Raw genomic sequence first — 26,060 nt, 5'->3', positions numbered from 1 at the left:
TCCTCCGAAAACCATGGCGCAGAGGGAGACCCCCGTTTCCTGAACCGCTTCAGAGGAGCAAGCAGATTAATGGTGTTTACCAAATGCCTACACAGCGCCCCATAGTTTTCATCGACCGACTTCCCTGGGTCAAAGAGGGGGACCGCACCAAAAAGTGGCGCTGATTGGGCTTTTCTCATAAGGGCCTTCCAATCCCTAACCAGGACACTCCTTTCCTCCCTGGTATGGGGCCTACTTCTTAGGACCGGCAGCATTCGAAATTTGACCAAATGATGGTCGGACCAATCCACTGGAAGAATGCTGTCCATGGCCACCACGTTATCCCCAGCAAATATCAGATCAAGCACATGGCCAGCAATATGGGTAGCCTCCAGCACCAGTTGCGGCAAATTTAGGTTGGCACATGATTGCATAATATTGTTGTAGGCTGTTCTCAACTTTACATTGGGCCAGAGATTAAAATCTCCCAGAATTAGCAATCTGTGGTGAGTAAGTGCCAGATTACTGATCACATCAAGTAATTGCTGTTGTGATTGTTCACTTACAGCCCCAGGGGGTCTATAGCAGACTAAGCCAGTCAGGAAATAGCCGGACCTATCCTTTAACGAAAAGCCCAAAGTTTCCATATGCATAATGTCATCTATGTCCAGTGGCGAGAAGTCCCACATTTCTTTATATATGATCCTGGTTCCACCCCCCCCTGCCGCTAGATCTTGGCTTATGAAAGGCTGTGAATCCTGAGGGGCATACTGACCCCAATTCCAGATCCAGCCCTGGCTCTAGCCAAATTTCAGTCATAAACAAGGCATTTAAATTATGTTCCTCAATCAGCAATTGAATTTCTGTAGTGTGTTTAGGGAGTGATCTAACATTGAGGAGGCCACAGTTCAACCCTTCCTCATGTGATGGGGGAGCAACATTCCTCGGCGAAGGCCTTGGCCCCGGCACCCCCAGAGCAAAGCTACACTTACCTAACTCATACAGCTGTTTTAAAGTGTAGCAATGCCGCGCAGTGTCCTTGTTCTCGCAAGCTATAGAGACAGCAGCGGCATCATCTGTGGCGCAAGGCGCGACTGAGGCGCGGACGGGCGCAGACAGGCTTGCCTTTGGCGCGCCGCCGGCGCGCCCGCTGCGCGGTCGCTCCAGTGCGACGTAATATAGCCGCCACAGACAAAAGACTAGAGTGCAAACCTCCTAAAAACGCGGCGCCAGCTCAGCCGAGCAAGGTCGCCCAGGTAGGGGAGCACTAAAGCCTAATGTACCAGCATCCAGCAATCGTTAACACAACAAAGCCAGCACCGTCGTCTTTAATCGTTTATTTGTTTTTAAAAACTGTAATCAGCTAAAAATAAACGTGGAGCTAAAAAGTGCTCAACACTATTTCGATTTTTTCAAGTGCAAAACAACAAGAAGATTTTTAAAATAACGTGCAAATTCGCAAGGTTAAGACACGGTTTGTTGCTTAAACACCCAGCCCAGTCCCCAGGCGTCACTCCTTACACTGTGTCTAGTGGTGCGCGGTCGCTCCAGTGCGACGTAATATAGCCGCCACAGACAAAAGACTAGAGTGCAAACCTCCTAAAAACGCGGCGCCAGCTCAGCCGAGCAAGGTCGCCCAGGTAGGGGAGCACTAAAGCCAATGTACCAGCATCCAGCAATAGTTAACACAACAAAGCCAGCACCGTCGTCTTTAATCGTTTATTTGTGTTTAAAAACTGTAATCAGCTAAAAATAAACGTGGAGCTAAAAAGTGCTCAACACTATTTCGATTTTTTCAAGTGCAAAACAACAAGAAGATTTTTAAAATAACGTGCAAATTCGCAAGGTTAAGACACGGTTCGTTGCTTAAACACCCAGCCCAGTCCCCAGGCGTCACTCCTTACATTTGTGATACTTAACTCCACAGTTGGTACCGATTTATTACACTTAACTGCACATTTGGTACAGATTTATTACACATAACTCCAGTTAGTACAGATTTATTACACTTAACTCCACAGTTGGTACAGATTTATTACACTTAACTGCACATTTGGTACACATTTATTACACATAACTCCACAGTTTGTACAGATTTATTACACTTAACTCCACAGTTGGTACCGGTTAATTATACTTAACTCGCAAAGACCATATCTTGGTCGTCAACATTTAGGATACAATATTTTCGTAGCACAATATTGAGTGCTCGATATTCTGACATTATACTGTACCATACCCGTTTGATTCCATATAGCAATCTCCTATATGTTGATACAGCACCGCCGACCTGCTCGAAGAAAAAGCAGATTCAATTTGAAAATGTTCACATTCATTAAAAGATTCATGAAGTATCAATTAGGAAATAATTAACCGGTTCAGCAAGTTGCTGAAAATATTGCCTTTCCATGAATCAGCTGCATTGTCTCCCTAGCATTCGAAGAAGGCAGGTATCCTGGGCGATGACGGGAAAGAATCTGTCTCTCCTGATACATAGCAGAGAATGAAGTCACGTCCAGGAGGAAGGGCGTCATCATCACGCGAGAGGGAGGAGCCTCGAGGTGACCTGTATAAAACACCACAGGATTCCAAGGCACCACAAACTCTCCAGGTCTCCCAGGTGATTCCCCGCTGCTGCCTTAGGTGAGTGACACTTATATACACTTTAGCGGCCTGACATGGACTTCTTGGCACTGGCGGAAGTATATTCTGGGGCTTTGGGTCACGTGATGCTGTTCTAGGAGGCAGAATTCTGCAATTGCATGTATGGGGCCTAGCACATCCCGGGTTTAGTAGAGCACGCAGGATAAGTCAATGCGTATCTTCCCTCTGTAAAATGTGTGTTGTGAACAGCCAGGCGCTTTCTTTCTGTTTTCTCTGTAAAACTAGTGCTTGGAAACCTGAAGTGGATCTTAGCAAGTCAGGACGCAGTTTCTGATTTTGTTATTACTCTTTGTATTTCTGTGCATTTGTTGTTTAAATTGTGAAAAGGCAGCAATTTATTATTCAATAAATCTTCTGAATACAGACATATTTTAGGGAACTGATACAAATTTCGGTCCAGATTTACCAACACTATGCACTTTTGCAAAGTAACCAAAATGATGCAAAGTGTTGAGTTGGGATTTACTTTTACTCTAAGTAGAGTACAGTTCTGTTCTACTTTGTCTCAAGGGGCCGTCACATGGGTGGTGCGTTTATACCCTAACACCCATGGTTTCTGATGCAAAGTCTGTCTATTAACATTTGTAGACCTAGCTTTGCATTAAAAAATGAAGGCTGCTTGAGTCAGCACAACAAACGTTTTCTTACTTTGTATGTGTTCCCAAACAAAGTGGCAAAAGTTGCAAATTATGTGTGAGCATAGTATTTTGTACAGGAAGGGTACCCGTCCATTCTAAAACCCATGCCAGACTCACACAAATATCTTTGCACTATTGTGCAAAGGTGAGTGTGTGTGGTGCTAGTCAGCCGTCAATTGTGAAGCGCTTGTGAAGAGGGAAGCAGCGTTATATCTTTGTAGATGTGCTGCTGTCAACCTCTCCCGCTGCCACACAACGTAGAGCGGCAACTTTGGTTGCCACAATGTGTTTCTTTGCTTGAACAAATAATACATTTGCCCCGACTTTTGATGTCTCATGTTATCTTGACCAGGCAAGGTTTTTCAGCCAGAGTTTTTCGACTCGTACTGGACTAAATATAGGGATATTTTTTTTCGGGTATGTAAAATTCAGAATACCTGTTTCCAAAATGTCTGAGATATGTATTTTCATTAGAGACTACGCGGATGAACTGTATGCTTGCACTTTTCTTGTAATTCACAGAATTGTCTTGTTTGAGATCAACTGTATCCCTTTAACCATACTAGCTATAGGGTATCACATGGGTGTTGGTGATGTGAGTTTTGTGTTATTAGAATGGTACATTGTTTTGTGAAAGGTGAGATGCTGTTGAGAGCTTGGTGAGGTCCGATGATATGGTGCCTCAACGTGTGTTGGTATGTCGGCATTTTTTTGACTTGTGAGTTCTGTTGAGTGTTCAGATTGCTTGTTTGTTATTATGATTAATATCTATCTCATTAAACATTGTAAAGCACTCTGATACCCGCAAGGGTCATGTTCACGCTATATAAAACTTTATCTATGAAATAAATAACTCCCCCGATGCTCGACCGCCCCTGAAGAGACCACCCACCCATTCAGTTCCTCTCTGTTCTGTACCCTATATGCAAACCTTTATCCTTCCCCTCCCCTATATATCCCTACTCCACATAACATTCTGCTCCTTTGTAGCCAAGCCCATGCTCTATCAATCCCCTTACCTACCTAGACTAAAAGTCTGAGTGTGGCCCTAATTTGTAGTTTTTCCCTCCATCACTACCACTGGGGAGAGGCAAAGCAATGAATATAGCACTCTTTGTGACAAGAACTGTCTTATAGCACTAAAGCCTTTTGCTCCACCATCTCTTTTTCAATTAATAATACTCCCCACTTGTATCTCAGTAGAAGTGACTGCCAGATTCTTGGGTCTTATATGCACTCAGTCCCCTACCGATTTTCATAGCTGACCATAGAATCATCTCTTAATTTCTCGGTTGAAGAAACACGTAAAAACAGATATTTTTTTCCAATGGTGGTCTTCCCGATGTTTCTATAATAGGCTTCCTGGGATTCCAGGATATGCCTTGTTTCTTTTGTTAGGTCGGTAGCCAGTCTTGGCTTTTGCAATCACACAGATTTTCATTCTGGCACGTATACACTTTCTGAATGGCAAACGATGTGATCTAAAAACAGAGAGTGTTAGCCTTCTCATATCCAACAATGGACAATTGGAGCTCTCTGAACCACTTTATTTTCTGTTGGTTACCCAATGCTACTGCCAACACCGATGTCATGCCCTGGGCTTTCCTCTAACAACCTAATGCATAATGAGGGCTTACGTCTTTATCCACATTACGTAGCAGATCACAGGGTTTCGGTAAACTGGAAACCCAGACCAGAGACAGTCTACGCTAGCCTCCATGGAGCCATTGACTAATACTAAGGTGCCTCAGGAATCCTCTTTTAGCAAAGTCTCCTTTCTCTTTGCATACTAGGTCGCCTCTACATCGGTGCAAAGATGTGCAGTCTCATCAAAGAGATCAGCTGTATTCATGAGCTATTCAAGAAGTATGGCAAAAAGGAATCAGGTCGTAACAAGCTGAACAAGGCAGAGCTCACCCAGCTGATCAAAGAGGAGCTCCCGGAATTACTTGAGGTAAAACGACACAACATTGGTGGAATGATCCTGTCTGTGTATATTCTTCTTGTCAACATGCAACTCATCACTTTTAGTTTACTTTAGGAAGCAAGGAGGAGGCAGCTGGAATACCCTTTCAAGGGTAGTTTTCTGAGCCAGAAGGCATTGTTGACCGGGTTTGTTCTAAAAAAGTGATGCTCATTTAAAAACTATTAAAATATACTCTTGACAGGGACCATAAACATCCATGACCATGAGACACCATCTTCCAAACTTAGACTTTCCATGAACCCAATTCTACACTCTGCGACTGTGATCTTAACTACCTTAGTTTTTAACTGTTCACAGAAGTGTCTAAAAGAAACGCTTAGGGTTGGAAATATGGGGTCACAGCGACCTGTGGATGATATGTCAACGCTACTATCCTGCAAATTCGCATCACCATTTTGTGCCCACAGCAGATGATACTCACAAGCAGTCACTATGATAAGCTGGTAGTCCAAAATACACGCAGGAGGCTGGATTGACTGATATTCAGGGTGACAACTGGCTATATACATCAGATCCTTTTAGATTCACTGAATGCAAATTTACCTTATGAGAATGTTCTCAAAATCCAATATGGATCTAGCCTTCCTGGAACTACATTTGCCACCCCAATAGCTGCCCAAATCAGCATATTAAAACCAGCAGCAAGATCCACACATTGAGAAAGTCCCAATGTGAGGCCCTACGGCACATCTGAAAAGGGGCCTGATTTACAATGCAGAAAAGGGAAACTGATATCCAATTTTGCCTGTTCACACAAACATGAATGGTGGAACATTATTGCCATACAGTCAGAGCTACAATACTCTTGTGGACTATAACATTCAGGGCCTTATTTCGATGTCAGGCATTGCGGATATGGGTCCAACCAACCTCCAGTCGGCGGTCCTGACCGCTGGATTTTGATGAGGCCGCACATGGTGCGGTCGCAAGTTCCCTTTTCTGTAGCTTGTGCTGCAGTCGTAAACTGTCCGCAGCACAGGTTCCCATACGAAAAGGGAGTTTGTGTTCATCCACGCACAGGGTGCAGGGATGAACAAGGGGGCACCATAGGTGCCCACTCAGCCCCCAACATTATGCTGCAGGCTAAAAGGGGCCCGCTAGGGTCCTAAAGTCGCTTTCCGACAGGGTTTCCATGTCGGAAAGCTCAGCATGGAAACCCTACCGGAAACCGGCATTGTAATCCAGATGGCGTAAAATGCCGTCCATAGGGATTACGTGCCAGTTGTATTGTATTGTATTGTATTGTAGGCGGTTTTGTTTAGCGCGCAGTTACCCTCGGGCATCCCAGCGCTTAATCAGTCATACCCTAACCAGGAACAAGAAGGCACATCAAAGAGGGAACAGATAGGTTTTCAGCAGTTTCCGGAAGCGCAGGGTGCCTGTTTCTGAACGCAACTCGAGCGGGAGCGCATTCCAGAGGGTAGCGATATGCACTGCGAATCTTCTGCCACCAGTGCGGGCCTTACACACCCTGGGGACCTTGAGAAGGGATTTCTGGTCCGAACGCAGGGGTCTAGAAGCTTTATAGGGTACCACTAATTTAGATAGAATAGGGGGGCCCTTGCCCTGCAGGATTTTATGGGCAATACAGAGGGACTTAAACTTCACTCTCTCTCGTACTGGGAGCCAATGCAAAATCTTCAAGGCTGGTCTGGCTGACTGCCTCCTAGGAGCATTGGTTAGTACCCTGGCCGCGGCATTTTGCACTTGTTGGAGCTTATTCAGCGTGGCTTCAGGGGCACCAAGGAAGATCGCATTACATTAATCTAACCTAGATGTAATCAGCCCCTGAATAAGTAGCTTCCTGGAAGTAGGGGGGAGAAGGGGCAGGACCTTACGGGCAGAGCGAAGAAGCTCAAAACAGATCCCTGCCGTCTTCTTTGCCTGCGTCTTGAAGGTAAGGTCCTGCTCCAACCAGACTCCCAAGCTCTTAATCTCCTGTTTGGAGCAGGGGAGATCTCCCAGGCAGCTAGGCCAGCTGGACAGAGGGAGAGGGGGAGCCTTGTGCCCCAGTAGCATAATATCAGTTTTAGAACCGTTGAGTTTCAACGCTGAGTCGCACATCCAGGTGTATACCTGAGACAGGCATTGGTGCAAAACCTCCGGGTTCTTCATCAATTGGGAGAGAGCCACCACCAATTGCGTGTCATCAGCATAGCTGACGATTTTTATCCCGAAAGGTGCAACCACATCCTCCAGGGGGGACATATACACATTAAATAAAGTGGGACTCAAGGAGGAGCCCTGTGGGACCCCACACTGGAGGGGGATAGGAGAAGACCGCGCACTACCTTCCCATACCTGATAAGTACGGCCAGTGAGAAAGGAGCACAGCCACTGCAGCACAACACCTCTTACTCCCACGTTGGACAATCGTTGGATCAATACTTGATGGTTAACAGTATCGAAGGCAGCGCTAAGATCCAGGAGGATCACTGCCACTGACCCCCCCGAATCCAGCATGCTTCTGGCTTCGTCCACAACTGCTAGGAGGGCGGTGTCCGTGCCGTGGCCTGGGCGGAAGCCGGTTTGGGTTTCTCGAAGCAGCCCGTTGGACTCCAGAAAGCTGGAAAGTTGATAGTTAACCAGCCTTTCTGCGATCTTACCAAGTCCCGGCAGAAGAGAAATAGGCCTGAAATTAGCCAAGTCCGAGGGATCCAGACTAGGCTTTTTCAGGAGGGCCTTCACCACAGCCCTTTTCCAACCTGGAGGAACCACCCCTTGAGTAAGGGAAAGATTGATGAGGTTCGTGATAGGGGCCGTGATAACAGAGGCTACTTGTTTGAGGAACCTCATTGGAGCAGGGTCGTCTGGCGAGCCGCTCTTCATAGAGCTAAGTTCCCTTGTCACTTCCATCTCAGTTATCGGGTCAAAGGAGTCAAATAGAACGTGAGTGCCTTTTCCTTGATCTGCTACATAAGTGTTCTGTGTGGCCCGAGGTAGCAGAGAAAGAATATTCTCGATTTTGAGATGGAAGTAGTCCGCGAGTTCCCTGCACTTTTCCGCGGGATTGTCGTGGATGACTGGCGGCTCAGGGATTTTGAGAAGCTCCTTAATCACTCTGAATGTCTCTCTAGAAGAGTTGGAGGCGCTAGTAATTTTTTCCTCAAAAAATTTGGCCTTGGCAGCGCGAAGGGCTTTCTTATATGACCTCATGGCTACCCGATAGTTCTCTCGACTGGCCACCTCCCAATCCCTTCTCCATGTCCTCTCCAGCTTCTTACAGCATCTCCTAAGGGTGCGTAGTTCAGCGGTGTACCAAGGGGCCGAGCCCGTTCTGCTCCGACTCTTAGCCACTCTCTTTTTTGGCAAGATGGAATCTAGAGAGTTGGTAAGCCATTGATCAAAGGCCAGGTCAGCCGTGGAGGGATCATCGGCCAGGGGAGGGAAGGAGCTCTGGAGCTGCGCTGTCCAGCTTTCAAATTAAAGTTTAGACCAAGCCCTTTCCAAAGAATAAACTCCAGGGGACGGGATGGACCTGGGGTCACATTGCATGGAAAAAGGTATCAAAAAGTGGTCTGACCATGGCAGGGGGCAGGCCGGTAAAACTTCTACATGCGGGATATTAGAAAAGATCGGGTCGAGAAGATGACCTTTAATGTGAGAGGCTCCCTGATTGCTAAGGGTCAGATTATAAACCTTCAAGTCCGAACCCAAGTCAGTGGCTGTAAAGTCGGAAGGATCATTAAAATGAAGGTTTAAATCCCCCAGTACCATAAAATTGGAGGTAGAAGTGGCCATCTGCATAACGGTTTCCAAAAGAGAGTTAATAAATAACCCCGAAGGACCTGGGGGGCGATATATTAGCAGACCCGATGCTGTCGTGGTAGGGGTAGTTCTGACTGGCAAACAGGCTCCTTGAGCCCTTCGGAAGCCAGCCGGAATGTCCGGCCAGTTTCAAAACCGACAGCCTCCATTGTAATGAGGCTGTCCATTTTGAAACCGCAATGAAGCTCAAAAAGCCTCTGAACTGCGTTCGGAGGCTTTCCAAGCCTCATCGTAATGAGACCCTGAGTGTTATTCTGCATGCACTGAAAGCCATACCTCATAGTCAGCAGCCTTAATCTGCGGTCCCTGGGACCTTTTGGGGCCTACAATGGCAACTGCCTAAATATTCAATAATATTCTCAGATTAATAAAGCATATACACACAATATTGTCAATTAAAACTTTGAAAGGGCTCTGTAAATGTAGAGAAACTTGAAATTGGAGGCTGAAAATGAAGCTGGTATCCTTACCTTGATTCGTGGGAGCAGTGAAGCTATAGTGGTGTAGACGACTGGTGACCTCAACTGAAGCACTAGCATGCACCGAGAAAAAGCATTAGCATCAAAAAAGACAAACTGATATACTGCAGTCAAGCATGTCACTTTTCTTTTACAATTAAAAATAAATTTTGAAAAGATTAAACTTCCCATTAAAAATGCAATTTGGATTTTTGTCTATTTTATATTGTTAAATAAGGAATACATTTCCTATTGTGTGCATATGTTTGATGTATATTTGTTTCTATAGTTTAGGGTACTTATTGGAGGTTCAAATCGTAGAAACTGCTAAGGCTGTGGTTCCAGGCTTTCAATAGTCATTCAGAGGGATTCCAGAGAAGGCAAAAGATGTAGAACCGCAGCCCTAGATATATAAAACTGAGACTTAGAATCCTAAAATTATTCTTTACTATTTGTGAGTAATGAACTAACAACACAAAGAGACTGAGCCACTTCTAAAATTACTTTAACCCAGCCATCAGATGTCCAGCTAGCATCTTAAACATGCAGTGGTGACCTGATTTCAAATGATGAAAAAGAACTTGCATGGTCTAAGCAAGAATTCCTCAGTGATTTGACTTCTTCTACTGCGTGTCGCTTCACTTGCGATAAAAAGGACCACTTTCCTAAGCTGAAGCCAATTATGGCTTTATTAACAGAGACATTTTGGGATTTCATATGTAATCTTAAAGCACAATTTGAGCCCCCAGCCAAAAAGGGCATAGATATTAGGTGCAGCAAAATATTTTTTTCACCAAGCGACACTCGCTGGTGGTGCTTCATCTTTCCTAGTGGTTGCCGATCGTTGGCATTGCCAAAAATTCTGGGAAATGACAAATATGTAAGAGAGCAAAGAATGAGGGGTGTCAACTTTTAGTCTATCACATGGTTGTGCTGTCTATGCTATGCATAGTCTAGCGACTGCGTTTCCCTTTCTGCTCCACCAGGTGGTGCCGCGTGCAGGGGCAGGGCGAGTCTCGAATGGATCCCCGACTTAACTCCGCTATACCTTCCCAGACTGGCCTTTGGCTCGCTGACCCTCCTAACTGTTTCTGTACAACATGCAAGATATATGCTCTTGAGGAAATAATCTATTGGTGTTTCAAGGACCACGCGTATAAAATGCGGGTATTTATGAACAAAAAAAATAGTTTAAATGAGCATGGTCAGCGTTTGTTTGGGAGGAGTTGAGTAAAATAAAAACAAAAAAGCATTTTTCTGTAGTTTCCCAAACTGACAAATCTGATGTTTGGAGACAAATGGATTGTATCTTCAAATATGCATCTAAAGCACATACATGAGTGGTAATCACTGGCACTCTCAGGAAATTAATATTTAGGATTGCTTCAACCCATCTGCTTCTTCGAGCTTGTAAGAGGGCCCAGAGCCGACAGACAGCAAAGCTATACAAACTATGTCTAGAAATGCCGAATTCCCGTAGTCTCAGTGCTTTAAATGAGCCGGTACTGTCTGGTACTGAGTACCAGCACTTTTTATTTTGAGAGGAAGAGTACCTGCACTTCTCAAGAGAAATGTAATACTTTTAATTGGAGAGTACCGGCACTTCTCAGAAACAGGCAGGTACTGTGGTACAGAGTACCTGCGCTACTATTTTTCCATTTCAAGCACTGCGTAGTCTGGAACATAACATATGACTGGGAAAATATTTGCAAGGGCCATAGAAGAGAAAAGTAGAATTGTGGTTGCATGCTAAATAATAACCATTGTAAAATTGCATTTTCGGAACCGTCTTTATTTGTGATGGCTTTAACATTTTTAGGTACGTTGTATTGAAAAGTGCACAATTTTCTCAATATTATGATTGGGTGTGTGAATCAGCAACCAGGCTTGCTTGACACACTGATAAAATACTGGACTATTTTTTGAGTGCCTTCCCATGACCTAAAACTTTTTAACACGTGTGATAACTGTGGTGTAAGATACACTGTTTAACCCCATTTTATTAAAATGTTCTTGCTGCTGAGCTCCCAAACCCATTTTGAGAAATACTAAACCCTTGAAGAAATGAACCCTTTCAGAAATCACCAGCAGCTAATGATCATGCACACTAGTTTGCGCTCAGTTACTTGACCGGGTCAGAACTGGAATGGCACAGGGGGCAAAAATACGATGGATTTAGGTCCAGATCTCTGTACTGCGGTGAATGTTTGACATTGTGCAGCATTCTGTCCATCAATTGTTCTTTTTGCATTTGTCACCCCGAGTGGGACGGGTATGCTCAGACGTGAGTCCCGTGCTCTCCATGCCACTGGAGTCAAGCTGTCCTGGCTGTTGAGGGGTGAAACCCTGAAACCGGTCCCAGGATGCTTGTTTCCAGTCCAGGGAGGACCTGGCTTGGCAGTTCGGGCTGGACTGTTCCCATGAGGCACAGGGTCAAGGCTGATTTGCATATGGTTGGGTTCAAACTGGAAAAGCACGGTGAGCATAAAAACGATGGATTTAGGCCCAGATCTCTGTACTGGGGTGAATGTATGACATTGTTCTGCATTCTGTCCATCAATAGTTCTTTCTGCATTTGTCACCCAGAGTGGGACAGGTATGCTCAGACGTGAGTCCCGTGCTCTCCATGCCACTGGAATCAAGCTTTCCTGGTTGAAGAGGGGTGAAACCCTGAAACCGGTCCCAGGATGCTTGTTTCCAGTCCAGGGAGGACCTGGCTTGGCAGTTCGGGCTGGACTGTTCCCATGAGGCACAGGGTCAAGGCTGATTTGCATATGGCTGGGTTCAAACTGGAAAAGCACGGTGAGCATAAAAACGATGGATTTAGGCCCAGATCTCTGTACTGGGGTGAATGTATGACATTGTTCTGCATTCTGTCCATCAATAGTTCTTTCTGCATTTGTCACCCAGAGTGGGACAGGTATGCTCAGACGTGAGTCCCGTGCTCTCCATGCCACTGGAATCAAGCTTTCCTGGTTGAAGAGGGGTGAAACCCTGAAACCGGTCCCAGGATGCTTGTTTCCAGTCCAGGGAGGACCTGGCTTGGCAGTTCAGGCTGGACTGTTCCCATGAGGCACAGGGTCAAGACTGATTTGCATATGGCTGGCTCTGAACTGGAAAGGCATGGGGAACAGAAAAACCAATGGATTTAAGGCCCATATCTCAGCACTGCGGTGAATGTTTGACATTGTGCAGCCTTTCTGTCCATCAATTGTTCTCTCAGCAATTATTTGACTGAGCATGTTTGAAAACCTATGGTTTGTGCTTGTCAAATCTTTCAGGGGTTAATCCATTGTTTGGACAAGAACTACAGCATTCAAGCGAGTAAGCTAAACATGAAAGCACTCTTGTACATCCATGTTGTTTCTCCTGTCAAGCCAAACAATCCCCTGATGGTGCAGGGAGAGGACCAAAGGCTGTGGGCATTGCCCATGGGGGCAGAGGGTGGTTCAAAAGATGAGTGGTGCCAGCGGCAGAAGGGGAGAGCTGTATTCCAAGAAAACACTTTGGCAAATCAACAGGACCTTGGTATGGCAGCAAATCCTACCCTGGCGGTTTCCTCTTCCCTTGAGTGAGGGCAGTGGTAAGTTAGCGGAAGTAGAGTCTTTGCAACAAAGACAGCGACTGCGGCCTGTACGGCAGATACTGGCCAAATGCGGACACCTAGATATCTCATCGAGAGGACATTTAGCTTCTTGATTAAGAAATGTTTTGTGCTTGCTCCATGAGTAGATGTTAATAATTTTCTTGCATTATTCTAGAACTCTGATGGCAAGGAATCGATCAACTCACTGATGAAACTTTTGGATGAAAATCAAGACGGGGAGATTGATTTTGGCGAGTTCTTGGTTTTAGTATCTGCGCTTGGAATATCGTATGAGCAGCATGTGAGTGAGGAGCAAAAAAACGAGTGTTATGGAATATCACAGCCTGATAACCCTCAGAAGAAACCTGTGCCAGTAGCAGAAACTAAAACCAAGTCAGCACCAGTGCCTGAAACAAAGCCAGCATCAGTGCCAGAAACAAAGTCAGTACCAGAATCAAAGAAAGCACCAGTGTTTGAAACAAAGCCAGCACCAGTGCCAGAAGCAAAGAAAGCACCAGTGTTTGAAACAAAGCCAGCACCAGTTTCAGAAGCAAAGAAAGCACCAGTGTATGAAATAAAGCAAGCACCAGTGCCAGAAGCAAAGAAAGCACCAGTGTTTGAAACAAAGCCAGCACCAGTTTCAGAAGCAAAGAAAGCACCAGTGTATGAAACAAAGCAAGCACCAGTGCCAGAAGCAAAGAAAGCACCAGTGCCTGAAACAAAGCCGTCACAAGTGCCAGAAACAAAGTCAGTGCCAGAAGCAAAGAAAGCACCAGTGTATGAAACAAAGCCGGCACAAGTGCCAGAAACAAAGTCCGTGCCAGAAGCAAAGAAAGCACCAGTGTTTGAAACAAAGCCAGCACCAGTTTCAGAAGCAAAGAAAGCACCAGTGTATGAAATAAAGCAAGCACCAGTGCCAGAAGACAAGAAAGCACCAGTGTATGAAACAAAGCAAGCACCAGTGCCAGAAGCAAAGAAAGCACCAGTGCCTGAAACAAAGCCGGCACAAGTGCCAGAAACAAAGTCAGTGCCAGAGGCAAAGAAAGCATCAGTGTTTGAAACAAAGCCAGCACCAGTGCCAGAGGCAAAGAAAGCACCAGTGTATGAAACAAAGCAAGCACCAGTGCCAGAAGCAAAGAAAGCACCAGTGCCTGAAACAAAGCCGGCACAAGTGCCAGAAACAAAGTCAGTGCCAGAAGCAAAGAAAGCAGCAGTGTTTGAAACAAAGCCAGCACCAGTGCCAGAAGCAAAGAAAGCACCAGTGCCTGAAACAAAGCCGGCACCAGCTCCAGTGCCTGAAACAAAGTCAGTGTCAGAAACAAAGCCAGCATCAGTGCCAGAAGCAAAGAAAGCATCAGTGTTTGAAACAAAGCCAGCACCAGTGCCAGAAGCAAAGAAAGCACCAGTGCCTGAAACAAAGCCAGGACCAGCACCAGTGCCTGAAACAAAAACAGTGTCAGAAACAAAGCCAGCATCAGTGCCAGAAGCAAAGAAAACACCAGTGTTTGAAACAAAGCCAGCACCAGTGCCAGAAGCAAAGAAAGCACCAGTGCCTGAAACAAAGCCGGCACCAGCACCAGTGACTGAAACAAAGTCAGTGTCAGAAACAAAGCCAGCATTAGTGCCAGAAACAAAGAAAGCACCAGTATTTGAAACAAAGCCAGCACCTGTGCTAGTAGCAGAGAAAGCACCAGTGTTTGAAACAAAGCCAGCACCAGTGCCAGAAGCAAAGAAAGCACCAGTGCCTGAAACAAAGCCGGCACCAGCACCAGTGCCTGAAACAAAAACAGTGTCAGAAACAAAGCCAGCATCAGTGCCAGAAGCAAAGAAAGCACCAGTGTTTGAAACAAAGCCAGCACCAGTGCCAGAAGCAAATAAAGCACCAGTGCCTGAAACAAAGTTTGTGTCAGAAACAAAGCCTGCACCAGCACCAGAAACAAAGTCAGTGTTAGAAATAAAGCCAGCATCAGTTCCAGAAGCAAAGAAAGCACCAGTGTTTGAAACAAAGCCAGCACCAGTGCCTGAATCAAAGCCAGCACCAGTGCCTGAATCAAAGCCAGCACCAGAAACAAAGGCAGCAACAGACAAAAAGTTAGCCCCGGTGACAAAAGGAGAGCTAGATTTAGTGACAAAGTCAACGCAATCGCCAGAAAAAAAGTCAGCTACAGTTCATGACACAAAGTCACCAACACAATATGAATATATGTGCAAGGCACCCACACACACAAAATCAGACTAGACAGGACCACGGCCTGAAATAAGCCTGGTCTCAGCTCCCGAAACTAAGTCCACACTAGTCCCAGAAAAAAGCTCCCAAAGTTGCCAGAAAAAAACCTACAGAGGTAGGGCTGAAAACAAAATCTCTTCCCAAAGCATCTTCAGGTATAAAGTATACATAAGAGACATCCAATCCAAACTCCAGAGCCTTTTGTGTAGTTACTATCAGAATCAAACCTAGAACAACTTAAGAAAAAAAACATCTATTACCACACCCCCAAGAAACTTCTATTACACCACCCTTAGACACATCTATCACAGCACCCCAGAAACATCTATTACACCCCTAGACACATCTATCACAGCACCCCCAGAAACATCTATTACATTACCCTCAGACACATCTATCATAGCACCCCCAGAAACATCTATTACACCACCCAGACACATCTATCACAGCACCCCAAGAAACATCTATTAGACAACCCCCAGATACATCTATCACACCCCCAGATACATCTAGCCCAGCACCCCAAAAAACATCCATTACCGCAGACACATCTATCACAGCACCCCCAGAAACATCTATTACACCACCCCAAGACATATCTATCACAGCACCCCGAGAAACATCTATTACACCACCCCAGACACATCTATCACAGCACCTAGAGAAACATCGATTAAACCACCCCCAGATACATCTATCACAGCACCCCCAGATACATCTATTACACCACCCCCAGAAACATCTGTAACACTACCCTCAGATACATCTATCACAGCACCCCGAGAAACATCAATTACACCACCACAGATACAACTATTACACCACCCCCAGATACATCTATTACGCCACCCCCATAAATATCTATTACACCACCCCAGGTACATCTATCACAGCACCCCCAGAAACATCTATTACACCACCCAAGAAACATCTATTACACCACCCCCAGACACATCTATCACAGAACCCTGAGAAACATCTATTACACCACCCCGATACATCTATTACACCACCCCCAGAAACACCTATTACACCACCCCCAGATACACCTATTACACCACCCCCAGAAACACCTACTACACCACCCCAGATACATCTATCACAGCACCCTTAGAAACACCTATTACACCACCCCAGATACACCTATTACACCACCCCCAGAAACACCTATTACACCACCCCAGATACATCTATCACAGCACCACGAGAAACATCTATTACACCACCCCAGATACATCTATTAAACCACCCTCAGAAACATCTATTACACCGCCCCCAGACAAATCTATCACAGAACCCAGAGAAACATCTATTACACCACGCCCAGACACATTTATCACAGCACTCCCAGAAACATCTATTACACCAACCCCAGATACATCTATCACAGCACCCCCAGATAATTCTATTACACCACCCCAGACACATATCACAGCACCCTGAAAAACATCTATTACAGCACCCCCAGATACATCTATTACAGCACCCCCAGAAACATCTATTACTCCACTCCCAGAAAAATCTATTACACTACCCCCTTGAAAAATCTATTACACCACCCCCAGACACATCTATCACAGCACCCCGAGAAACATCTATTCCACCCCCCCCAAACGAGCTTAAGAAGTGGAATGAACACAAGCTCTACTGACATCAAGCGAATCTAAAATTGTGTAATTTAGTTTTCCTTGAGAGGAAAGAAGTCTCTCCCCTTTGCAATATCCTCCAATGTACTCAAATGTTTATTTCATCAAGTGGCCTGAATTTATGTTCCTTCAATTAAATATGTACAACATAAATCAATAAAAATGGTATTTCAATACACTTAATGAAACAATGCTTCAGTTATGTAATGGTTTTCTTGCATGTGGTTGGTTAAAGTAAATTCTTTTTTAAAGGTATGTTGACTGAAGAAGTCAGAGTATTTGCAAAAATAAGAATTGTACTGGAGCACATGTAGCACAAATTAGAGGAGATTACACACACACACACCACATAGTATGCAGATATGTGAACATTGCGATCAAGTGTGTAACTAATAGTTTAAAAAATAATTGGTACTTAACGATTCAGCAACATTTCATATTATATAATTCTTTCAGAAGATTATTCAAGATCTAAATTTACCATAAACTGAAACTCAGACAGTTACTTAGCACACACAAAAAACAAGTGCTCTGTTGAAGACACCGCGTGGGTTTTGTCTCGGGTAGCATCACTGCCCCATCCAGAGTGGTGTTGGCCACAAAACCGCCATCTTCAGCTTACCAGCACTTACACGGGCCTGGATCTGTGGTCAACTAAGAAGTGAGGGCTAGAATTGGTGTAATGTAAAAGGTTAACTTCTTGCTGTAATATTCAAAGATCATTATGCAAGCTGTACAACACCCGATCCACAGTGAATCCACTTCTCTTTAAGCAAGTTGTTCATCTCAACCGCATCTATGAAAATTTGGTGTAATAGAAAATACATACCGAGTGGAATGATTACAGATACATAATTGAATTTAACATATGATCTGCACAGTAGTCTGAGTTTTAGGCATGACCATCATTTGATCGATTAATTAGTTTGTCAGTATTTGGTAAATTGCCTTTCTGCCCAATTGGGATCAAGGGAAAATTAGTTTTTTGTCTGATTGAAATTATTCTAAAAAGACACTGATGCAAATGCTTTGATCTACAGTAGAACGATGCACGGGATCAACTTAATTTGAGAAAGTGTGCCCTCCGGCTACGAAGGCTTTATACAACACTGGCAGGTTTTTAAAAATTTGGATTAAAAAGTAAGTTGTAAACCTTTTACACAGATTCGAGTGTGACACTTTTCTTTTTTGTTGGCATAAACAATTGTGGTAAGATCGTTATTCCACTGGTTACTAAATGACACTGCAGCAGATAATCCTGGAGTTTGATTCCATAACTAACAAGGGAAAGACCAATTTAAATTAAAAAAAGAAATCATCGGAGAGGTTATTGTTCCTTAAGGGTTGACTGAAAACCATTGTCAGTAGGAAGAAGCAGGTAAATTGTAAAAACAGTAGGGTCAATAAGAGATGGGCCGTAAGGAGGCGTGCTTAAAAATTTGGTGGACGTTCCATCCTCCCGCCTCTTGGTTTTCTCATCTGATTTAGAAACTGAGAACTGCTTGCTTTTCGACGGCTGATCCTCGACTGGCTCTGTGTTGGAAGCAATCGTTCAGCAGCACATCTGCCACAGGTCAGCCAACACTACACCATCAGAGATGGTGCTCTGATTAGGACACGGCTTTGGACACTCTTTTCTCCTGCACAGGATTGCAATAAAGTCATGCAGGCCTAAAAGGAAAAAAAAGGAAATAAAGTTCTCCACATGATGGTAGTAAACTCCCAGTGCATCAGGCAAAATATAAATGTTTTGTTCAAAAAAGAAACACCATCTTTAAGGGTGTGTTTCTGAAAATAAAAAAAAATAAAAAAGCCGCTGGGAAGGTGGCTCACCCAGCGGTTCATTGTTGCAAAAAGTGCTGCTGTCGCGTCAGTGGGAGCACCATTGGTGATAATTGCTCGTCACAGCAGTGGGAAATTCATAGCATTACAGGTTGAGCCCAGTGCTTAATTTGAGCTGGTGGTTTCCAGTACTCAGCACCGGGACTTTTGACAGTCTACCAAAAGGTGGCGCTGTATATTTCATTTAGAGATCAGGACAAGAACAGTTGTTTATTCATCAATATAACGTAAAAATGACTAATAACTGCCTCCCAAGCCATTCTTATAGCACTGGGTGCTTGGAATAGTCTGAATTGTCACACATGTAGCAGGGTAATGGTTAGTAGTTATGTTGGAACTGTCATTGACAGCGCTGGCAAGCGCAATAGGTGTTGCAAGCTGCGGTTGCCTCCTGTTGAGGGCCCTGGCACATATTTCTCAACAAATTAAGCACTGGTTGGGCCTCTGTTAGGAGAGGCCCCTGCTGACCTAATACATGTCTGCCATCCAATCATATTATTCATGATAATATGAAAATAAATCTATTCTTTTATACATTTTATAGAAATATAAATAAAACGTATATTTGCGATTAGAGAAATAGCGCAGTCTCCCAGTACACTTTAAGCCTGGGATCTTTTCTGGTCTTATTTGTAGGGTGGATATACTGGAGAAGTTCTAGGAGAACCTGCCCAAGACGGGGGAGTCGATCCTGCCAGCTCCAGTAATACATCATAAATTTCTTTTGGGGCATCAGACTTGGAGACAAAGTAGAAACCACCACATTGAATCCTCTATTAATTTAAATGTTTGCATGTCGCCATGCTTAACAGATATTACCTCCAAGGTCTTTGCCATAGAGTTATAGACTAGCACAGCACAAGCACAACATCCGGGGAAAAGTCTTGCAAATGTGTGACGCAATGATCCAGCCAGTGCGGTATCATCGAATCTACCTTTATATTCTCTTCACAAAATCCTTTAATGAAATCAACAGTTAATGCAGAATGTTAGAGCTCTTGTAAAACAAAGACTCCAACCGAGCCATGTGCTATTCCAAATATTTCCTTCTTCCCCACTAGACACACTACACTTGTCATGAGTTAGGTGGTACCGAGGCAGCCTGTATGAAAGGCTTCATTAATGTGTGAAACACATGACAATGTCAAACAGCTAAAGAACAGTCTGCGATATGGTAAAAGGAGGCCATATAGAACTACTAATGCTTTTGAGAAAGTCGTCCAGGGATTTGAGCAAGTCACATTTGGGCACGCAACGCACCCGTGTGGTAGTAAGTGGTGACAATTCAGATCAAACTATCAAGAGAATACAACAGGCAGACAATTAAATCTGTGCACTATGCTTACCACCAGCCAAATCCCTCGACTAGAACAAAGAATCATTACACACCATGGAAGAGGAGAACTCCCATCTCCCAAACTGTTGCTGAGATTATTATATGCAGAGACATTAATGCAGGAACAGGTGTAGAAATGAACTACATAAAGAAACTCTAGAGAACAGCAGTTGTAACTAAACACTACCAATCAACCAACAAACAGTCTACAAAAAAGCCAACCATTGAAAAAAGCTGCTGCACAGATGCTAAGCGAAGGGGCTGTAGATTCTCAATGGAAGAACAAAATTACACTCACCGAGACAATTCACGCCCGATCAAAACTAGAGTGATATACTATTGAATCCCTGCCATACCAACAAACATCATTAAGACTTTCATAGCGAACACACAGACACACCTCTTTGACCACAATCCAACCATTCTAAGTACCGCGCCATAGACAAATGGGTACAAACCTTTAAAGGTGAGAAGACAGAACGGCAGCTGGCACGCATCTTAGAGCGCCATTACGAGACATGGGGGGTTGTATTCTGGAAGGTGGGGTGAGATGCCACTCCATCGGACTACATGTCTCGGTGTCCTCGGCGTTCTCGCCTCCTGGAAAAAAGGCTGCAGGAGCACCAGGTCCAATTTTATTAGGTGCAGACCAGCACCGGGTAAAACAGCTAGTGGAATGAGGCAGGGGTGCAGACATTGGCACAGTACAGCCCCCCATTCTACCGCCTCAAACACCAAGAGGAGAGCATGAAATGTTCTGTCACATTGGGGCCTACCTTGCCCTTAGGCACAATCTTCCACCTGGTTCCCCACCCCCATCTCCACAAGGCTCCGCCCAAGTGTACCACCTGCTGAGAGCAGTCATCTCAACTAATTTAAGACATTTACTGGTCTTATCTTCCAAAAACTGTTAATTGCTTTCAACCCTAGTTCACGATCAAAAGAGTCTGCCCATCAGAGATTTATCCTCCCAAGGTATATCATACATTCTATTTCTATGCTTTATATATAATGGTAACATATAAACCAGGCATTTTAGAAAGATCAAAAGATGCTCTACAGGAGAAAAAATATCTGTCTCAGCAGGTCTTCTGAGTGGAGGAAAGGCATTCTGCTGAAACTTTAGGTAAATATAAATAATCTGCTTAAAGCAGGTGGTAAATTTGAGCGAATTTGACCATAGAACTGGGCCTCACCATCTGTAACAGGAACCAGTATTCATGGGTGCACATGGTTAGTCCCCATTCCAGGAACAAATACCCGTAATGGATGGCTCAAGATCTGGTGATAATGCCAGAGTATGTCATTCCGGTTTAGGTATCACTCCAAAATAAATCCAGTCATCTCGAATTGGGTTCCAAGATGAAGAAATCCAGCCGGAATGCAGAGAAGAAAGAGCAACAGGGCTCGACGGATGTCATAAACAATCTTAAGAAAGCTTCTAGCTCGGCGCTAACGACAAAGCAACCACCCAGAGGAGAAGGCATACATCTTTTTTCTGGCTATGTAAACATCTCAACACAGAACTACAAAAGCTGAATAATTAAAAACACAGACAAACAGTAAATGCAACCAAAAGAACTGAATATCCAAACACCTTAAAAAGATCCCAGCAATTCATGAGAAAGAAAAAAAGACTCACTAGGACATAGCAAACCTCTCGATGGAAGGCTTTTGGGATACAAAAAAAGAGTGTGTGAAAGAGAAACAAATATCACATGATAAAGTGAAAGAACATCAAATCTCTTTAAGAACTCAAGAAAAAAGAACTTAGCCCAGACAAAAAGGACTTTGTGAACACTTTTTATGAACTCGAAAAGCCAATTGAAAACAACATTCAACATCATCCAGACACTTCACATCAATTAATAATTACAACAGCTGATTTGGCCTGGGCGGTGAACTCTGCTCCGTTCGTGGCGTGTGCAGAGTTTTTCCCACTCCCCGCTCGGTGGAGCGTGCGAAGTTAAAAAAACTCCACTGCACAAAGCGGAACAGAGTTTTTCCTCTTTCGCGCTCGCCAACATTAAGTTGGTGAGCGTCAGTATGGAAAACCATACTCCAGACCACCTCCCAGCGAGATTTCTCAACGCATGCAGTCGCGGATGGTCGCTACCGCTCACGTTGAGAAGCCTTCTTTTTACGTTGAGGAAGCTGCCGCTCAGGTAGAACATCTACTCGAGCGGCAGAAAGAAGCAGCGCCCTCTTGCGCTGCGCATGGTGCAAGTCGTGCTGATTTTACAGCGCAGGACAAACACCAGGTTCTAAAAATCAGCACAAACAGCACGACCTTATGCACTCCACTGCTTGTGGAACTCCGCACTGTGTGGCAAAGTTTCTTTTGTCACTATAAATAGTTCCGTGTAGCGGAACTCCGCGAACTCTGCCCAGGCCTACAACTGATGACATTCACTTAGACAAATCACCCAGAACAGAGACAGATACAGACATAAGTGGTAAAATATGTCATCTCCACCCTGCAATCAGCAATGGCAAAATCATTCAATATGACATTGGACTCATGTCAATGTCATAGAGCATGGTCGAACATATTTATCAAACTACTGTGTGAAATGGTGACTTCTAGTTACTAATACAGTGGCATCTGTATAATTAGCGACCGGGCGAACAGGTGCTTTGCCATTTTCAATGAAATGATCCCAGGGTGCATCATAGACAAAAGCCAAATGCGATTTCTCACCAATTATTAGACCACTAACTATCCTCACAATTCAAAAATAAATTTGTCCATAGAGTACATGAAAGGAAAATATATGCATGTCGTAGTTACAAAAGACACACCTCCTGAAATTGGAAAAGGAGAAAAGATATGTGAGGTAAGCAACAAGGTAGCCTAAAGCGTAAAATAAACAATACAAAGACAAACAAATTCCAAACAATAACAAAGATGACAAGGAACAAGAGAAAGAGGGTGTACCCAGCACAACTCTAATAAAAATGTATACGAATTACCAGGGTCGGACTGGCCTCTAAGGCAATAGGGCAGTACCCGATGGGCTGATCTGACCGGTGAGTGGGTCGGTTTTCTGGCTGTTTGTGGGCCTGCTTTATGGTCTTCTGGGCCTGTTTTTACTGTTGGTTTCCCTGTTATTAAAACAAACATTGCCTGCAGCAAGCTCAAATCCATGCCGTCTACCATACCTCACAAAACACTTATACAGCGTGATTTTACAAGTTCAGAACTACCCCAATTTCCAAACATTAACTAATTTTTTAACTATCTTATTCACTAAAAGGGATCACTTTTGGTGCCGGGGCCTATTTTTTGATCCAGTCCAACCCTGTAAATTACTTGGAGTCGCCCTAAAAGGAATCACCCTTCAGGTATCACTCTAGAACAATTGTGAATGCACAGATACTACTGGAAGCTTCAAAAAATTGCCACCCCAGTTCAGACTTGGCCATATGCAAATCAGTCTGACCCTGTGACTGGCTTGGCAGTTCGGGCTGGACTGTTCCCATGAGGCACAGGGTCAGATGATTTGCATATGGCCATGTCTGAACTGGGGTGGCGGAGTGAGCTGAAGAATGATGATGGATTCATCCCAGATCAGTTGACTGGGGGTGAGTGCTTGCAATGTTCAACACTACGTCCATCATCCACTTTGGTTTTGTTTTGTTTGCCCTAAGTTGGCAGGGTATGCCCAGACGTGGGTCCCTTGCTCACGTTGCCACTGGATTCAAGATAGCCTGGCTGATGAGGGTTATGAACCCGAAACCGGTCCCAGGATGCTTGTTTCCGGTCCAGGGAAGACATGGCTTGACAGTTCGGGCTGGACTGTTCCCATGAGGCACAGGGTCAGACTGATTTGCATATGGCCATGTCTGAACTGGGGTGGCGGAGTGAGCTAAAGAATGATGATGGATTAAACCCAGATCAGTTGACTGGGGGTGAGTGCTTGCATTGTTCAACACTCCGTCCATCATCCCCTTTGGTTTTGCTTTGTTTTCACATACCTGCTGAACATCAAATCACATATGTGTAGAGGTTTCCTCCCACTTCTTTTGTTATGCTTCCGTGGGACCTAAACTTGTCATAATCTGTTTAATGGTAACTCTCTTTGAGCCCTTAGATAGTTGTTCCTGAACTCTCTTGATTACCAAGACTGCTTTTCTTGTAAGCTCCTGTGTAACAGCTAATTATGCTCCTCCTTTACCACCTTCCAAAAAGCTTCAAAAACTCTTTTGGTTTATTGTTTTTTTTCTGTCACCATCCGATTGTACATTGCTTTGCCCTTATCCTTATTCTTTCCCTGAAAGTTAGCACCCCGATAGGATTCATCATGTGGTGTATTTCATTCTGACATGTGTTGTGCTCTAATTCACCAAACAAAAATCAAATAATGTCTCAAGCAAAGCCTTCAAGCTATTGATACCAACATGGTCTCAAAGTATAGACCAAAATCATAACCACTGAGAAAAATCTAAAATTAAAAACAACCATAAATAGTTTTGGACAAAGAAAGACACATAACCGAGCAGACATAGAACGACTTAACATTCTGCTCCTTTAGAAAGTTCACCCAAGACATAGAATGCCTCCAAGAAAAAAAGTACACACCCTTCTACACCATGAAGACAAGCCAATACTGCTTTCCAATTGAGTTCTCAGACTGGTGCTTCTTTATGGGAGCAAATTCTGGGACCATACACTATACCAAAGACCATATAGGGCGGGACACAAACCCAAAGGAAAACCTGCTTCTGCGTTTCTGTAAGCAGGTGCTCAGGGTCGTAGGAGAGCTTGTCACACCGTACTAGGTTAATACTGCTCAACGCTGGAAAATACACTAAACAATTTCGCATAACTTAACAAAAAGGAGTAACAAACCTGTTTAGTTAAAAGCCCTATACATTTTACAATTTATTATAGAGCAAACATAAAAGAAGAACATGACCTTACACCAGAGGCCCACATACACACTCCTCAAAGAAATAAGAGAAACCCAGAATCTTTGAGAACTTGCAAGCAAAAGAAGCTGAACAAATACACACATCACCTGGGGAAACATAGAGACGCAAAGCAAAATTGAATTCATAAGAGGTTTGGCAACACTGTATTTTATTTGACTGATTTGCCTGGATTCACTTCAATGCAAATACAGTTTATCAGCAGGTCACGGTGTCGTCATGGTCAATAATAGATATATCATACATGTCCAAGGACGGTACACTGTTACTTGCAACAAGTACTCAAGTGAAAGAAGGGATGCTGGACATTATATTTCACGTGAAGTCTGATAACAATTTGCAATATATCTCATACCTATTTCTGTTGGCTCTTTGTGTCCGCCTAAAATGATACTTAGTTGACTTTTTACGTCTTGTGAATCTCCTCAAAGTCCATCTCAAAGACATTCTGGAAGTGTGTTTTCTAATATTTCTCTATTCGCTTTATTGGTTGCCCCGTTCTATAACACCTTTGGATCCTTTAATGATCTTCGCTGTCTCAAATGGCCTTCTCACTAGGCCTGGGCGAAGCACTACGCTACGCTCGCGTAGTTTGCGAAGTTCGCGCTACTTCGCGCTACGCGAACTGCACGTAGCACAGTGCGAACACACGTAGCGTAGTGTTGCGTAGTGCTGCGGTCATTTTTTGCTTGCTCGCGGTCCTCAACGTCAAGTTGGCGACCGCGAGCAAGCAAAATGACATCCTGGCGAGACTTTTTCCTTGTTCGCGATCGCGAGCATGGAAAATAAACCTCCCGGCGAGATTCCCAACGCGAGAAGGTCAGGTTTCTCATTGCGAGGGGTCGCGTATGCTCGCGACCGCTCGCGATGAGAAACTACCAGTTCGCGTTGAGAAAGCTGCAGCTCGAGTAAAAATCTACTCGAGCAGCAGAAAACTACAGCTCGCACTGTGCAAGATGCCATTTTCAATGATTGCACAGTGCCGGTTGCTTGTCCG

At 44.3% G+C, this 26,060-nt stretch overlaps 1 protein-coding gene across 1 annotated transcript; it reads left to right on the top strand.

Moving 5' to 3' along the window:
- Nucleotides 1-2,560: 2,560 nt before the first annotated feature.
- On the top strand, nucleotides 2,561-17,131 carry LOC146772927 (uncharacterized). Its single transcript, XM_085639666.1, has 3 exons — nucleotides 2,561-2,622; nucleotides 5,075-5,235; nucleotides 13,256-17,131. The coding sequence occupies exons 2-3, from the start codon at nucleotides 5,098-5,100 to the stop codon at nucleotides 15,317-15,319; spliced, it is 2,202 nt and encodes a 733-aa protein (XP_085495792.1). The 5' UTR covers nucleotides 2,561-2,622; nucleotides 5,075-5,097; the 3' UTR covers nucleotides 15,320-17,131.
- Nucleotides 17,132-26,060: the final 8,929 nt, after the last annotated feature.

Source organism: Triturus cristatus, chromosome 12 (assembly GCF_964204655.1).
Source record: "Triturus cristatus chromosome 12, aTriCri1.1, whole genome shotgun sequence".
Lineage (NCBI taxonomy): Eukaryota > Metazoa > Chordata > Amphibia > Caudata > Salamandridae > Triturus > Triturus cristatus.
This window is presented reverse-complemented; position numbering and strand designations above follow the sequence as displayed.